The sequence below is a fragment of the Micromesistius poutassou genome (genome assembly GCF_964030765.1).
Source record: "Micromesistius poutassou genome assembly, chromosome: 16".
Taxonomy (NCBI): Eukaryota; Metazoa; Chordata; class Actinopteri; order Gadiformes; family Gadidae; genus Micromesistius; species Micromesistius poutassou.
The window spans coordinates 2499498-2516198 of record NC_140286.1 but is presented as its reverse complement, the minus strand read 5'-3'; the positions used below and the strand labels follow the sequence as shown (position 1 = coordinate 2516198).

At 39.1% G+C, this 16701-nt stretch overlaps 1 protein-coding gene across 1 annotated transcript in view; it reads right to left on the bottom strand.

The window, feature by feature from the left end:
• pth1r (parathyroid hormone 1 receptor) overlaps positions 1–14853 on the bottom strand; it is a 38581-nt gene extending 23728 nt beyond the window's left edge. The window contains exon 1 of the mRNA XM_084480571.1: positions 14623–14853. Within this exon, the coding sequence (XP_084336697.1) occupies positions 14623–14691 (69 nt within the window). The 5' untranslated portion in view covers positions 14692–14853. The remainder of the gene's footprint in view (positions 1–14622) is intronic.
• Between the last annotated feature and the right edge of the window lie 1848 nt (positions 14854–16701).

The window sequence follows — 16701 nt, the reverse complement described above, 5'->3', positions numbered from 1 at the left end:
TGTGTGTGCGTCAGTCTTGTGCAAACCAAGTAGGATGTTGCATAAATATATTGCACAAATAGGTTAAATATTGTGGTCCCCCCCCTTTTGGCATATGAAATAAAAACTTAAGTGTCTACTAGTAGAGAATACAGTTCTCACTAGAAGAACAGAGTAATGCCCTTTTTAGTAGGCAGATTTATTAAGCTGAAACTCACTCAAATCAAATGTGTTCATAACTCTGTTCTGCTAGTCCACTAGTGAGGACTGTATTCCCTTGTAGTAGACAGTAACATGTCCCCTTACTTAAATGCTGATCTAATAGGGGATGGAAAGGTAAATATGAATTTAGAAAGCTGGAAATACATACATCCATTTTTCACATGTTCAAAGTCCACCATTAACATGGAATATGTTAATGTATTATAATTAGTAAGAGAAAGACACCAGGTTTCTTTTTTCTTCCCATCTAACAGAAACGCACAGGGAATTTTACAAAGATAAAATACAAAAATAATAATTTGCCATTTATAATAAGGAGAATCATGGTTAATAACTGTGTCTACTGATTATTCCTGAAATCTATTCCTCCTGCCCTGGCTTGTGGCCAAACCACCAGAGCAAACACAACTCTCACAGGGCGAAACATAGACATTCTTATTTACAGCATTTCATTTTCAATACAGTATTCCTTTTGTTTAATACTTTTGAGTGTGTGCCAGTGTGTAAATTAGAAAAATACACACCATATAAATATGTGTGTTTTCATCGCTGGACCGTGGAATACAAACTGCAGTTGAAAAAACCACAGGTTTCTATTTGTCTATCAATTAATGACTTAAACTGAAACTCTCTTCAAGTATATATGAAGACCAATATGGAGCTTACTGTATCTAGGCTACTGTATCAAGGTAACGATAAACCACTTGGAATATAAAGTAAGGCCTTAACTTAAGGAATAAAACAGATATGACCCGTGTTTCCCCAACCCCTGAGCCTACAGTAACCGACCATGTAGGCCTCTCTGTGAAGTGGCAGCCGATGCTACAGTAACAATCATTTTCACATCCTTTTTTATTTCACACTTCTATATTTATACTGTATATCACACGTTTTGCCCCTTCTACCTGCCACCTACGTTCCACCCCAGCGGTCAAAAAAGTGATATCATATATTCTGTTCAGTGCATTTAAAAACATTGTGATCAAATTCAAGTCTGTGCGTATCGTAAAATAACACTCACTATTTTAAATTCTAAAATAAATAAACTGCAATATGGCCTATTTAAAAATAAAAAGGCGAATCTGAGTTATGAGACACAATTAGGACTGTTTCCTACAAACAGTCCTAGTTATAGACAGTATGATTTTTGTGGTGGACCAGTCAAGGGCTCATAATTTTACTTTGCATGCTCAATGCGTACCATGTACCACTCACAAATAATGTTCATTGTTTTTTCACTGATATTTGATATTCTCCTTTGTTGCTACACATTTGATTGCCATAGTTATGAATAATTAAGTGATTACCAGAGGAAAAAGGAGACATGTATGAAAGACTAGACAACCACAAAACATTATACTCACAGTCAAAGTGACCAAATACGCAGAACAGACAATTGCTTGAGGCTCCGGGCAAGAGAACCTATAATTCAGTGGACCCACAGGGTCGAGTCATCTCAAAGCCATTGCATCTCAAATTCAGGAAAGGCCTCTTTTAGGGCCTCTTTTCCCTTTTAGGCGGACAGAGTCGATGTGAAACCATAGCGCTGCAAGTAAAATACTTGTTAGATACTTTGTTTCATATCACATCAGTACAAACAAATAGTTGCTTATTGGATAGGCACACTATGGATAACAGAGGATCCCTACATAACCTGTTGTTATAATCCAAAAAACTTTTTTTTTTAAAAGGTAGTAAAAAGTAAAGCTATGTAAGTTTTTCCATTAGCAATCAATCTTCAATCTTTAATCCAATATTCCTCTGAGCTTAAGGTTGCACAATGGGAGTAAAAGAGAGGGGAGGAAAGTAGAAAATTGCCTCAGATTTTCCCACAACTATTTAGCATATCAATAGGATTCAGGTGAAATAGCTTAATATGCAATACATCCCTGCAACATGTAAAATGTATCTAAATGGTTTGCACCTCAGGGAATGGTTGACTAGAAAAACCCGGGTCATTAAGGGATAAGCAAGCCTCCAAGTAGTATATATTACTACCTTCACCAGAAGGAAAGGGCGGAAGACTGTGTGTGTGTGTGTGTGTGTGTTTTTGACGCACAAACTCTATGACGTAGTTAGTGTTTTGACATGTGTATATGCACATTAAAACGCCTGATCATGACTTTGTAGTGTTTTCATTGGAGCGGTATATCTCATTCATTTTCTCGATCACTTACGCATCATGGGATATAAAGCTCCTCTTGTTAGTTGATCCATTGCTGCTGTGTGCATATCAACGATTCTCTGGTAAACGCCGACATAAAGTGAGACTTTCCTTTCCAGATCACACCTCATCACATGGATGATAAATAATATACAGATAATATTGACTCTGGTCTCTGTAAGCGCCTCTATTATGGGAGTACAGATGTGTGTTTGTTTTATGTACTTGTTTTGGTCATTTGCCATTCTTTGCACCGTAAACTAACATTGACTTCCTTGTCGTTGGCACGTTATCAAAATCGGGATCCCATGGGCTTCTCAGACTTTCCTCAACGTTTTTTATTTTAAAAGTAGGGGGATCTAGAAAATTATAACTTTGCTGAATCTCGTATTTAATGGCCTGTCCACTATTTGGAAAAAAACATGAATATGTTACTTTTGACATATTGCACCACATGAATGTTTTAGCGGATGAGGTTCCTGGATATTATAAACTCTATGAGTCAGTGCCACTCCTTTTCAACTGTGCAATTTGCATTTGACGATAAAAACCACAAACCACAAGACTTGGTTGTCCTTTGGAAATACTCGCAGACCACATTCTGACTTAAAGCAGCATTCAGTTCCTAATTATACCCTCTGTTCATAAGGCTAAAGAACAGCACTTTTGTCCTTGATGGAAACATTGTGTGAGCCATCAGAAAGAGTGTGTGTATATCGCAGGGGCCTCAACTGGTTACACTGTTGCTCTCACTAATTGAGGATTGAGCACTTTTCCTACCACCAAGTTATATAAATGATTTACCAAAGCAATGCAATTGCAGTTCATTTTACATCCGACGTTTAGAAACTACTAGTGGTCATTTATATAACGAAGCACCCGTTTCCATTGTTTGTCGCGAGGTATAATTAACAGACATGTGTATTGTATAATATCCTAATGGATCTAGGCTAACACAAATGCTTGTAATCATACTCCCAACAGAGTTTGCATTACACTGCTTTACATTTGAGTGCATTTGCATAGACCACTAACCCTTGACAAAGGGAGTGGTCTTTAAAGGATCCATCCAGATTATCTAGATTATGGATTAAAAATGTATGTTCCAGACAGTGAGAGCTGTCTATTTTAGGAGACACCAGCTTGTTTATTTATATTCTAGTGATGGTACGTAAGATTGAAGCACAGAGGGATCCTCTAAATAGCACTCAACGACCAGGAACTCTACACTTCCTGATGTAATGCCTCCTCAGTTTGATCTCCACACAAACACAGACAAGACCTATTGCTTTAAACATGTTGATGTTTATTTTTTTAACACAGACCATCACTGTGATTTGTAGTCAAGAATTGCAGATCCTCTGTATTTCAAAATGCATTGGACCTTCTTGAGATGAGTAATGTTATGTCGGTCTCGTTTCTGTGTAAACTATGAATACTGTGACAATTTCATCACCTCCATCATATATCTGTGGATCGCCGTGATCTGAAAATATGCCTCCCACATTTAAGACCCACAAAGAGCAACAGTCTACAATATTTAGGACAGCAGGTGGTTTAATTGGTTTCTCAGCCCATGCAGAACCAAATGGCCAATCTTCCCCCTTCCACAGGTGTTACATGGTTGTGTGTTCCGATTCGAAGGTTTGGCAGCATTTTATACATGTTTTCCAGGAATGAGGTACAGCTTTAACATGCCGTTTGTACATTTACTGGTTATCTCCTGGAGCTTGTTTTCCTTGGCTACTTAAGCTCCTTGTAGCTAGGGCTTTCCCACAAGCAGCGGTCACACCTGACCATATTAAGCTTCCATAAGCCAAACCCCCGAGTCTATTCCATCACGTCTGGGTGGGCTGCCGAAGATACTGCCTCTGTTAGCAGTTTAACTGTGCCGGTGTATTACCATAAAGGTTACACCATTTAGTGTAAACGCAGCAGTACTATGAGCAGGTATCAATGTTAAACAACACTTGGATAGGTCAAATAGGTAATTTGACATTGTCCATTGCCAAATAGCGTTAAAGGGCAACTTAAGAAGCTAGAACCTTAAAAACAAGTCAACGCCTGAACAAATGCTTGTCATTGCAAATAGCTCTTTCAGATTAGCTCATTAAGTCACGTGTTTGTTAAGAAGGTAACAAAAGGCTACACCACCAGGCCATAAGATCTAGCAAGCCTATCAGCCTGTGCCTCATTCAAGCTGTAGTCATCAATTAATAACCTTGACTGTCAATAAGTACAAAGAAAGTTATTCAATGTTTTTTAGCATAGTGCTGGAGGTATTTTAGAACTTCAGGGAAGTTGAGCAGCTTAATAAGGTACGGTCAACATGGTCACATGCATGTACCCACATGCTCCCTTCCCCACCGTCCACCAAGGGCACTGAGGCCTGCAAAGACAGAGGCACCGCTTGTTTGAGAGCCTTAATTGCTACTGCTTTTGTATAGAACATCTCTAAATCAGAGAATAATCAGGCATCATTTAATCATCTGAGGTGTCTCTCATTGTCTGCAAAAATCCTCCCTTTTGATTTGGCTATTAATGAGCCAGCTGGTCTTAAATCCTGCCAGGTGTTAGAGGTTAATTAATTAGAGGGAAGGGGACAATTGTAAATTAGGGCTTGGTAAGGCAAGGACACTTTAAATGGACTCAGTAGAGGTTAGCTCAGCATGGCAAGATCAAACCAAAATGCAAATGCCCGGGTAAAGCTTGTGTAGTTGTTAATAGCATGTAATAGGATTAAATACACTGATATAAAATAGAAACACATTGTCGTTGTATATTTATACATACTTAATATGTAATCCTCTCGAGACTTCTCCAACTGACATACAACCATCACACAAACCCAGTGAATGACATTTGCAAATGAGCCATGATGACTATTATTATTATTATTATGACTGTGTGATATAACTGTGAAACACATCGCATCTCCTGGGTGCATTCAATGTGTAAGCTGGCGCCAATTTCTGTTAATAAGAGGGCAACAGCCTCTCCAGCCCCTTGGTCGATAACTGCCGAAAGTGGCCTTGTGCAGTACTTTTGGGCTTATGGAGGGCTCTTGCTGACAGCTATTTTTGATTTACCATTAGCCTCAAGTGATCTCATGGCAACCTAAGGCCAAATAAAATCACCTCAATACCCTGTGAACACCATGCTTTATCTTTACACGTCATGCTGCTCCCCTGAAATAATAAAACATTTATTGTACTGCTTACTTGGTGTAGTGGCATATCTATTCCATTACGCAGATCTTTCTGCAGTCTAAGGCTGAGCCTGTTGCTTTAAATGGTAGAAAGGCCACAATGAAAACCTCTCCTGGATGTGATTTTCTTCTTGTATATATTGAACTTTACACTTTATCCTAGCATAAAAACAAGATTGGGAAGGATTTGCTGAAGCACATACATTAATTCCAGAAAGTACCTGCAATATGTGATATTTTCTTTGTTTTTTCGATGCTGTGTAGTCTGAGAACATTTACAGACGTTTATGCAAAGCATTTCAAACTGGAACTTTAAATGTGTGTTATTCAAAGAAAGAATGGATTAATATGACGGTAAGAACTATTAGAACTATTATATGTTCTTTTATCTCTTTACAAGATTATTGCAGTCTTTAATTCCTGGCGTTAAGAAAAAATAAAAAATGTGCTCCAGATTGTTCTGTTTCTGCTGCCAAGCTTGTAACTAAAAGGAGAAAAAACAACAAAAGCACATGACACTTATTTTGGCTTCTCTGCATTGCAAGAGAGCTATTACCTATTTTGTAAGTTTTAGAAAAAAGACTTGATGAATATGATGACTACTTGGAAGGCTCTTTATGTATTTCCGATGCCAATTCAATGTTAGTTTTTTTTTCTTTATTTTTTTCTTTAATCAGCATTTCATTCATAAATCGTGTGACACTGTAGCTCTGTGCAGGTAGCTCTGCAGAATCAGTGACGGCTTATGTTATTGCTTGATTGTGTGCTTGTTGTTGAATAACGATTCTTTAATAAATATACTGCACTTTATTTGCAGTGTGTTCACGTTGAAGCCTCTGACACCCTAAATCTCGGTCTGCTGCCAGTTATGGCTGCAGACCTTATGTGGTAACTTTGCAACACACAATGGAAACAGGTTCTTTGTAAGACAAAGCTCAAGCTTAGTCCACTTTCCCGAAAATATGTGTTTGGGCCATAGACTGTATGCAATAGGTATTTTCTGTATGCCGAAGGCTAACTGATTGTTGCAACTGACTGTGGCTGGAAAGATGTCATTATAATGACAGAAATATGTATCTCAATATGAGAAACAGATGTCAATTTAAAGACAAAGATCTCCATTTAATGAGAAAAATATATAAACATGACGTGAATAATCATAATCAAATGCTTATTTTTTCAGTGTTATATTAATGTGCTTCTGTAACTTGAACAATTAAAAACCTGTCAGCAGGGAATAAAGCCATGCTTTCCTCCTATGAAGGCCCAGACTGTTTTATTATTAACTACAGATCCTGTTAATCGAAAATTATCAAGTCTGTAGTCCTTAAATTGTATTCATGAAAGTAATTTCCCTTGTGTACTTGGTATAGGGTGCATAGTGCTAAACAAACATTTTTTTTGTAACATCTCTTTCGTGAGCCATGCTGAAAGCCTTATTTTGTATTGATCCATTGATCCCTAGGGCTCAATGGATTTGAAATGGCTGTGAAATGTTTGTACCACAAAATTGAGATTTAAAAGTACTTCTCTACTTCGCAGATTTGTTTGGCCTTAAAGAGCAAGTCAACCCGCTGTTTCAGCTCGAACACAAACTCTCCACCCAATACATGATTTGTATTGGCGACAGAGTTCTGGGAATGGTTGGCGACACGTTACGACCCAAGGCAACTTTGTGATGCTTTTTAATACCGTTGTTGGGAATGAGTGTTATACTGAGCGACGTTGCATATGAAATGCGCCACACACTGTGTAGTTATACTGAGAAGCTTAACCCTCAAAACCGACAGACTCATTCCTAAAAAAGGCGTTTTTACTTCAGCTGTATGGAAGTGGAAGCGATCACAGATGTGGTGACATATTAAATTGCAAAAGATATGGTCACCACACAGTAAAATAAAATGGGTTCATTATGATTCTGAAAACAATGGACCATATATTTTGTTACAACAAAGAATCAGGGTTTAAATCGTTTGAAACCATTATTATTTATTTAAAGGCCAAATCGTCAGCCCCACCTGGCTTTGAGTGTTGAACAACAACCTTGCAGCAACGTAAAGAGATTCAATGCTCTGCTGATGAACAGCATCCAGCTAAGGAAGTCAACCTTGTTATCTCAATTTGCATTGGCTTCGATCCGGCCTGATCTGCACTGAGAGGAATTCTTACTCTTTGCTGGAAAATCTGAAAGCCGCAAACTGAACGCATACAAACCCCTAAAGCCTGAGAGGTTTGCAATGAAGCTCATAGAGGAACCTTTTTAAAGTGCTCTCGTCTCAGCCATAAGCCCAGCGAGCTAACGGGTCCTCCACTAAAGAAATGGACCTGCATCCCAAAAATCACCTAAAAAACTGTTCCGGATATGTGGAGCCGCACGGCTGATCTCAGCTTTAGCAAGCCTACATTATTTCTCCCCAAAGGAATTCTGTCTATCCATAAAGACACAAAGATAAAGATATTTTCAATATACTGCATTGTCAGATAAAGCAAAGAAATGAAGACCTTTCAGTTTGTTCTGTGTATAAACCTCAAACCCTTGTGCAACAATGGGGAGGGGGGGGGGCAGGAATGGCTTCTGTCAATGGGCAAAGCAAGTTCCACGGCTGAGAATTTTCACACGTCAACGCTATTGAGGTAATTTGGGATTCCAGGAATTCTGCCCACATGGAATGCGGTGCCAACGCATTCATTCAGCTGGTAAGTGGTGAAAAAAGGATGGATAGAGCAGGACCTTACTCATGGCAATCAAAAATAATCACAGTGTCCTTCCCTTGTCTTAATTGTTATAGTGCTTCTGTCAAACTTAAGCTTCCTTCAATTCCAAATCTGACAAAGATAAGTGTTTACAAATAGAAGATACACATGGCCCGTTTGCAGTGGATAGATCATTTGTGTAATCTTGGTCAGAATTGTTTGACACGTAACTTAAAATATCACTATTAATTTCTAATGCTAGACAAGAAGAACAGCAACACCCCCACATTTGTGGTTGTATCGGAGACGGGCAGTTCTGCTTCAACTTAGTAAAACCAGTAAAATAAATATAGCAGTCTCGGCCCCTTATTATTATGACAGAACACATTCTGTCTGAGTTTATGTTCTGAAGAAGTCTGATGCCAAAAAGTATTATTATTAATGGGTACAAATGAGCAGGCAAAGTAGATTCTTCTTTCAGTGAGTAATGTCCAAAATGAGTAATACATTCACAATTAAAATGGTAATTACGTTATGGTCTATTTTTCCTTCTTATTCTTTTTCCATTTGTTCCCATTTTTTTCCAACATGTATGTTTTGCTTATTCCCCGCCTGTATGTTCATTTGCTTTTTCTTCGGCAGAAGATGCACAGCAAGCCAAGGGGGACTTCAACAGCAGAGACAATGATATCATTCAGACATTTGGCGTCCATGGGCTAATGTCTTCAGTGAGGTGTTAAAGTGGCATTGAGTTACTCACACTCTAGCATTCTTCAAGTGGAAAAGAGAAAAAATGGAGGAGGTCATGAGAAGTCAAGAAAACAAGCCTTTTCCTGAGTCAAACACAGCCATGGTCTAGCCTTAGCATGGCAATGAAACCCAACACTCTGCTATCAACATATACAAGCTACCGGACTTGCTCATGGGCCATCTCAGAACCCAGCACTGCCACTAAACACAGCAGATCATGTTAAATAAAAGAAATAAAGAAATAGATTAAGTCAAAAAACTTAAAATAAATACATTTTTCACAGAAAATAATTACAAATATTTGTCTAAATTAATATTTAAAAAATAATAATAATATGCTTCACTAAAAAGGTTGACTAGAATAACTCAAATAAATGTACAATTACCAAAGCTTGTGCCAATGCTTAATACAATAATAAGTAAAGGGCATTGTAGTGTTGTAGGATGTTTATCACAGAATAAGGTCAGGCAACCAGTGATGACAGCTGGTATGCGACTATACACAGGTAAGTGACCATACCCCATGCTTTTTAAAGTTCAAAGCATGGGGTATGGTCATTTATTTACATTCATGGTTTGTTGTCATTCTGCCAACCACATGGAAAGCATGGCATATTAAATTGGGCGGATCTCATGTCCATTCATATAGGCTTGATGGAATACTCCCTCCTGAATTCTCATGCTGCGTACTACCCTCCTTTCTATTTCCATTCATCTGTGGGTGACATTAACTGAGAACTGTTATGCAACACTTCAATACTCAATATTATCTTATAGTAGTAATAGTAGTATCTCCAATACTCCACAATGCATTTTGGTGTCCTTAAATGGCTGACAGAATGGATGCTTATTCCTATAGAACTGTCAAAACCAGCAGTAAACCATAACCATAAGAAGCCCTGAAGTGTTCCCTTATGACTCCAAAGTGACAGAACAATACCACAGAATGAGTGAATGAATACAGCTAAAGTGGATTTAAATGATGCTTCAAGTCTTATAGTACAAAACTGTACAGAGCACAGAGCACAGAGCACAGAGAAAAACAACAAACACAACGAACAAAAGTTAGTCCCTTGGCCGGGATTACTTCGGCATGGGTCAATGGGAGGTGAATTCCCTTGAACAACATTTCAGTTCTGTTTTGATCCTGTAACCATGGTAAGCAATTATGCTTATTAGCAATCAGCGGTTAATTAATTGGCAGCCTTTCAAACAAAATGCATTAACGGATAAAAGATGATGAGATGGGTTTATTTTTTTCATTTAGGATCACCCATGTCATGTAATGTAGGACGGACCACAGTTAATCCTGGTCTCCTCAAATGGCCTGGCGTTGCCACAGGTCAGTGCTCTGATCTAAATGTGCCCAGTGCGACTCTCAAAAAGGCGCATTTGGAGTATTTATAACGTAGCTTTTACTTATTACACACACAGGCATGAATTATGGATTAGCGTTGGCTATCTCGTCTTATTCCCTGGCCTGCTCTTCGATTTCCCTGTCCCAAGCAGGGTTGAGCCCACCACTGCTTTCACTCAACATGGAGAACTTCAATCACCCTCAAGCGACAGAGAATCGCAGGGAGTTGTTCAGGATACTGTCACTGTGATACTTCTGATACTGTCAGTCAGCGACGCACGACAAGAAATGTGCGCAACATATCCTGGGGGTAAACTTAATTATCTCATTATCACGTGGGGAGGTAAGTGTGAGAGCTTCACATCCCCAGGCCTGCACAGCCATTTACATCCCCCCTACATCTCCATGGGTTGGTGATGTCACTGGAGAGTGACTGGAGCCCTCAGTCCTCAGCCCTGACCTGTACATCTATATGGCTAGGAAATCCACTTCACCAAAACAATTTAGCTTTAATAGCATTGCCCTACTAGTATTGTCCGTCTGGTGAACGGCAAAAACATGTCTCTGTGCAGTGCAATAGACTCCCACTATTGTCTTAAAGCATGAAACCAGTCACATATTGTCAAAACATACACATATCAACAGACCTGAGGCAGATTGGACAGGTAATCTTCTGCATCACGGGACACTTGAAAAGCTGTTTTAGGAAGGGCGTAGATGGCAGACTTATGGATAGATTGTTCTAATCAAAGGTAAAGGTGGCTTTGTGACTACGACACAGAATCCTTTTGATCCTGTGTTTTGGAGATTAAATGCTGGGAGTGCCCTGAGCCCTTGGTGCTGGCTAAATAGTAGACCACTCTACTCCTCTTTCTCATCCTCATTCAGAATTATAACTGTAGGTATCTCTCTCCAAAGCTAAATTGAATTGAGCAATCTGCTTTTAACAGTTATATGGGTAATTATAAGTAAAGGGTCTCTTCTGTACCTAAGCAAAAATATATATTTGCTATTTTGTGAGCAGCAGAAAAACCTGCAGAATCACAGGTTTGCTATCCTGGCTCCACAATGGTGGAACAAGCTCAGAAATCCTACACGTCTGCTGTAACAGTCTGAAAACTCATCTGTTCAGAATTGATCTGAATGAAAAAAGAAAATATACAATTGAATCAATAAAACTCTTGTTTTTTAAATGTAGCTCTTGATGCAGTTAGCTTATTTGATCAATTGAATGTGCTTGCATGATTCTTGCAATCTCTGGGTTGAATCTTCATGGTTAAAGGGACTTATTGTAGGTTGCTTTGGATAAAAGCTTTAATGTAATGAAACCGCAAAAGTTACACTATATACTATATAATATAAACTATATTCTTTAAACCCAGCATGAACTGAATTTGTTTTCATACATACAACTGCCATCAATGCAACCATGCATGATAAACCCACATTTGAATTAAGTCTGAGAGTACACTGCTGTGCAATGTCGTAATTATCTTGGAATGATAACACAAGCATGTATTAGCATCATTACATTCATGGGAGACAAATGCCATGCACACAAAGTGTAGATCTGCCTGGCCTGCATGTTGTGTATAATATAATTAACAAAGTGTATTTTCTTGATTACTCTTAAAACAAAGGGACTATACAATTAATGCAAGCCACAATCAATCAACCCACTGCACATTTATCCATCCATCCATCCTATCCAATCATGTTTTGTTTATGGGAATTCTAACCTTCCAGTCAGTCGATGTATATATGTATTTCATAGCTCGTTTCTTGCATGTATGTGGCTGAGTGATCATGTCATATAAGGCATACGAGACACGTTGGCTCGTTGTTTTTGTCTTTCACAATAGTTCTTTTAGCAATGCTAATTCAATACTAATGCCAATACAATTTCACTTTTATGCAAGATCAGGTTCTGACCATGTATGAAGGAGGAGGAATTGCAGTAGATAAATTCAGGGAAAACAACCTTCCTTCTTCTTTATTCAATTATCTGATTATATATATAAAGCAAATGACCATTGAATTATCCTCTTGTATTCATTCATGAGGGCTAGTGTTAGGGTAAGATTGCTTGTGGACAATGATGGTTATTTAAATGAAAATTCATTCAACAGTCATTCAAATTGTTAATGTGAATAAGCTGTTATGGATGTATTATTCATTAATAGTGTCACACAACCATAACCATGTCCACATGTTAATGATGGGTGGAGATTGAGCTGGAGATGTTGAGATGCATCTGTGCCAGGGGAAGTGGGGTCACATGCTGCAATTTTGTGTTATTTCCATTAAAAAAATAAACTTGAAGAAAATGGCTTGCCCTATAATTTTCCAGCTTTGGAAGACAGTTAACTTGGTTTGTCCAAGGTCCAAGTCAATAAAAACTTAACCCGTAGAAGAGTTGTTTTTTTATAAAACATTCTGCCTGATTCTGTCAACACTCGAATATTCCTTTGCTGGAGTAGAAACGAGTAAAAACGTAAAATGTAAAACAAAATAAACACATACTACAAATGATAACACCACTCAAATTGATAATGATGATGAAGAAGATGATGATGATGATGATGATGATGCTGCTGATGAGAGAAGACAAAGTTTTAGAGCAAGATGAAGAAGAAGTGGGAGTAGCAGCGACAACATATGAAGAATTAAGAATGAATACAGCATGCCAGTCTGTATAACCCTAACTCTACTACTAGATACTACTAGTTATTGACCTCACCTAGTCTGAGTATAAACTCACACACACACACACACACACACACACACACACACACACACACACACACACACACACACACACACACACACACACACACGGTTAACATGGTGCACGAATCACAAGTCCAAGAATGTACAAATTATAGGATATGCTAACCAACTTTTCTGAGTAGCCATATTCCATTGAATAAATGCCATAATAATAGAGAGTGGGACTGTGTTTAGTCAAGAATATCAAACACAGCTCCAGGGAATTTGTCTGCGAATTGCTGATTTGTGACACAATAGTAACAGATATCTGCGTACATTACAATGCCTGCTATCCGTCTACTTTACCCTGAGAGTTACCCACGACCAAAAAAAACACACATAAACACATGTATTTATATTCATAGCAATCGCCAATCTTGGTGGCCATTTATAGTGAGGCTTGGATTTGAATTCTAGAAGTAGCGATGCAAACGTTTCTCTTACAGGTCGGGGCCATGTACAGTGATGTCCTTTGTCGGCATTGTGTAAGTGTTTTGGGGACCCGCTCGACTAAACAAACCAAACTACTGACTGAACTACTAAAAACAGATCAAGCGTATGAACAAACACAGCCTTCAACGTATGAATGTTGAATCAGCTATAAATACACAGCTAGCTAGGGCCATAATTGTTTTCCTCTGCCATCCAAACCAATGAGCCTATGAGCCTAGAGGTCCACTGCTGCGGCACAGTGATGGACCACATCACGGGGAAACGCCACTGTACCTCAGAGCTTGGGCGAACTGCCTGTTGAATGCAGAGAGCCTGATCCAAAACACACACACACAACCGACGGGGGCGTTGCTCTCACATTTTCTGGCTGCTCCAAACCTCTGCGTGTGCAGAGCAGGAGCAGTCTTGTGGATGATGCTACTACTGTGACACACGGTGCGGATCAAATATTAATAAAGGTGAGAAGAAGGTGGGGGCTCGGAAGGGCCAACATGTTCACGTTTTGTTGACTTTGAATGAGGAGGCTGCAGTGTGTGTGTGTGTGTGTGTGTGTGTGTGTGTGTGTGTGTGTGTGTGTGTGTGTGTGTGTGTGTGTGTGTGTGTTTCATGGGAATTCATGCATTTATACATAACATTAGGCTCATTGTATGTATAGTAATGCACTCTCTCCAGGGAACAAGAGCTTGACAAATAGGATAGTAGAACATACAATTAAGTTCCATTGGTGATGCTGTGTAAAGACTGCAGGGTCAGAGAGTAAGCAAACTGGACCATGCATAGACTCTAGTTGTGGGGAGCCTGATTGCGATATCAATATTTGTCAATATAACAGCTCTTGTTCATAGTGTTTGTGTGTGGGCAACAATACACACGGGACTTGATTTGTACATAAACCTTGTGACCCCATGTACACAATCAATAACATAGCAATAACATATTGACAATAATGCCCAGCAGTGAGCAAATAATTACTTTATCCACAATTTCTCCAAAAGTGCTTAATCAATATGCAGGGAAATTACTTACCAGACATATACTGCCGAGTAGTGAGATGAGCAGAAAGTCCAAATTGTGGAGCAGGAGATTGGATCCCATGCCTGACTTGAGACGCTACTGGGAACTCCAACAGTCGATTCAAGGCTCAAAACAAACGGTGATGGTTGCGGGGATCAAAACGACTGAATCTACTTAACTATCTTCAGACTGGCACGGGGCATGTTCCCCTGCATCTGGCCTCTTGATGCCGATAGTGGCTTGTGAAATCATAACTCTATAATCTCTACTCTTGGCCCTCAAATTTCTCCCCTCTAATCTATACCCTCAGATTGTGCTCACTCTATTTCTCTGCATCTGTCTCTTTTTTTTCTTCTTCTGAAATTACATCCACATGTCAGAACTATTTATGTCGCTCTCGGTCTGCGGTGGGAAGTTCAAATGATTCTTTGTAGGGGAAAAAACCAGCGCTGTATTTTTAGGGCTTTTAAATTTCCCCTCGGTCTAACTTAAACACTTCAGTATGGAGCCTCGTTGTGTGCCATATCCCAGCCTTTAGCTCCGAAATGACTTTTTTTTGTCCAAATGTTGTGTCAATGCTGGGAAATAAAACGCCATCACTCCATCACGGATCGGAGACAGGAGTCCATACGGTTCGTGTCCCCATCAGCGATGGGATGGACTATTTAGCAGCAAGTTGTTGAACAGAGTCTCATATGCTGCAGATAGTAACAAATATGAAGTGGAAATGTGGAGAACACATAACACGTTGTTCTAGAAACCTGAATGAATCAGAAACGTTGGGACTGTGGCACTCAGTTCGTCCTGGTCAACTCAAGACATTTACTTTGCCCACGGCTCGCTTTGTGGTATATATCAGAGCATCGTGAAGTTAGCGTATTAAACAGCTTTTTGGTAGGACAACAACAAAGTTTACACTACGCTACACAACGTATGAACCCTCCGAGTCAAACTCACTGTTTATTCATACTGCTGAAGCTAACGCAGGGAGTCCGCAATACGGCCACATTAGATTTAGGAATCACTACTTACTATTAAGGGTGGCCAAATATACCTTGACGCAAAAAAAAAGCTATTTCACAAACGAGTCCTATTCCTGCGCAGCGCTTATTGGAAGTGAACTTAGTGAAGTTAGTTGAGGAGAGAAAGCGTCTCCAGATGTGGACGGCAGCGGCTCTTGCTCCCTTCTGACCGCGCGGGTGGAAAAGGGGAGGAAGGACACAGGTAGGGTGGAGCGTAAAAGGCTCCGATTGGTCTACACCCTCTTACGTTGGATTAAACCACGAGTCGAAATGACATATTTTCTCACCCCCCCCCCCCTCCCCCCCAAAAAACAAACTTTACATTCAACATTTCGCAGGGGCTTTGCTTGCCAAACCTTTTCTACAACATTTCAGATTTGCATCTGGCTGGCACAAATGCGTAGGACAGACGTTCTCCAAACACAGCCGTCCTCTATTTGGTTGTAGCCATATTTACACGAATGCATGCCTTAAAATAATGCTGGATACATTTAAAATCGGTTTAAAGGATAGACTAAGGCAATAACTGATCGATGTATCTGTTTTTTCCTTGGACTAGCAAAACTAAGATAATTACATTAAACAAGTTGAAACTCAACCTTTTCAAAGGTTTAAATATATTAACAAAAGTAACTCACACATTTGTTGGCACCTGGGCAATGGGCATAGGCATGCTATAACAATTGGTAATATAAGGTTTTAAATTATTTTTTCAGTAGGTCTATTGATAATCACAAGTAGCAATATGCAACTACCTTGAGTGAAATGCAATGGATATAACAATAACAATAATGTTATTTAATCAATCCCTGAAGGAAATTGAGTTTTTTTTGTTTTTTTTGCAACATAATGACAAGAGCATAAAAATAAAGATCCTTGGAAGATTTCAGAAAACAATATGAATATTAGTTCACTGGCTGAATTGACATTGATGATTCACATCTAACAAGCATCCATTATATAGGACAGATCCCTTCAGGCTCTATGACCTTTTGGCAAATGCTGAAAAAAGCAATGTTGCATCATTTAGAGCAATTGGTCTACAGTCCAATAATATTAGTACAATTAT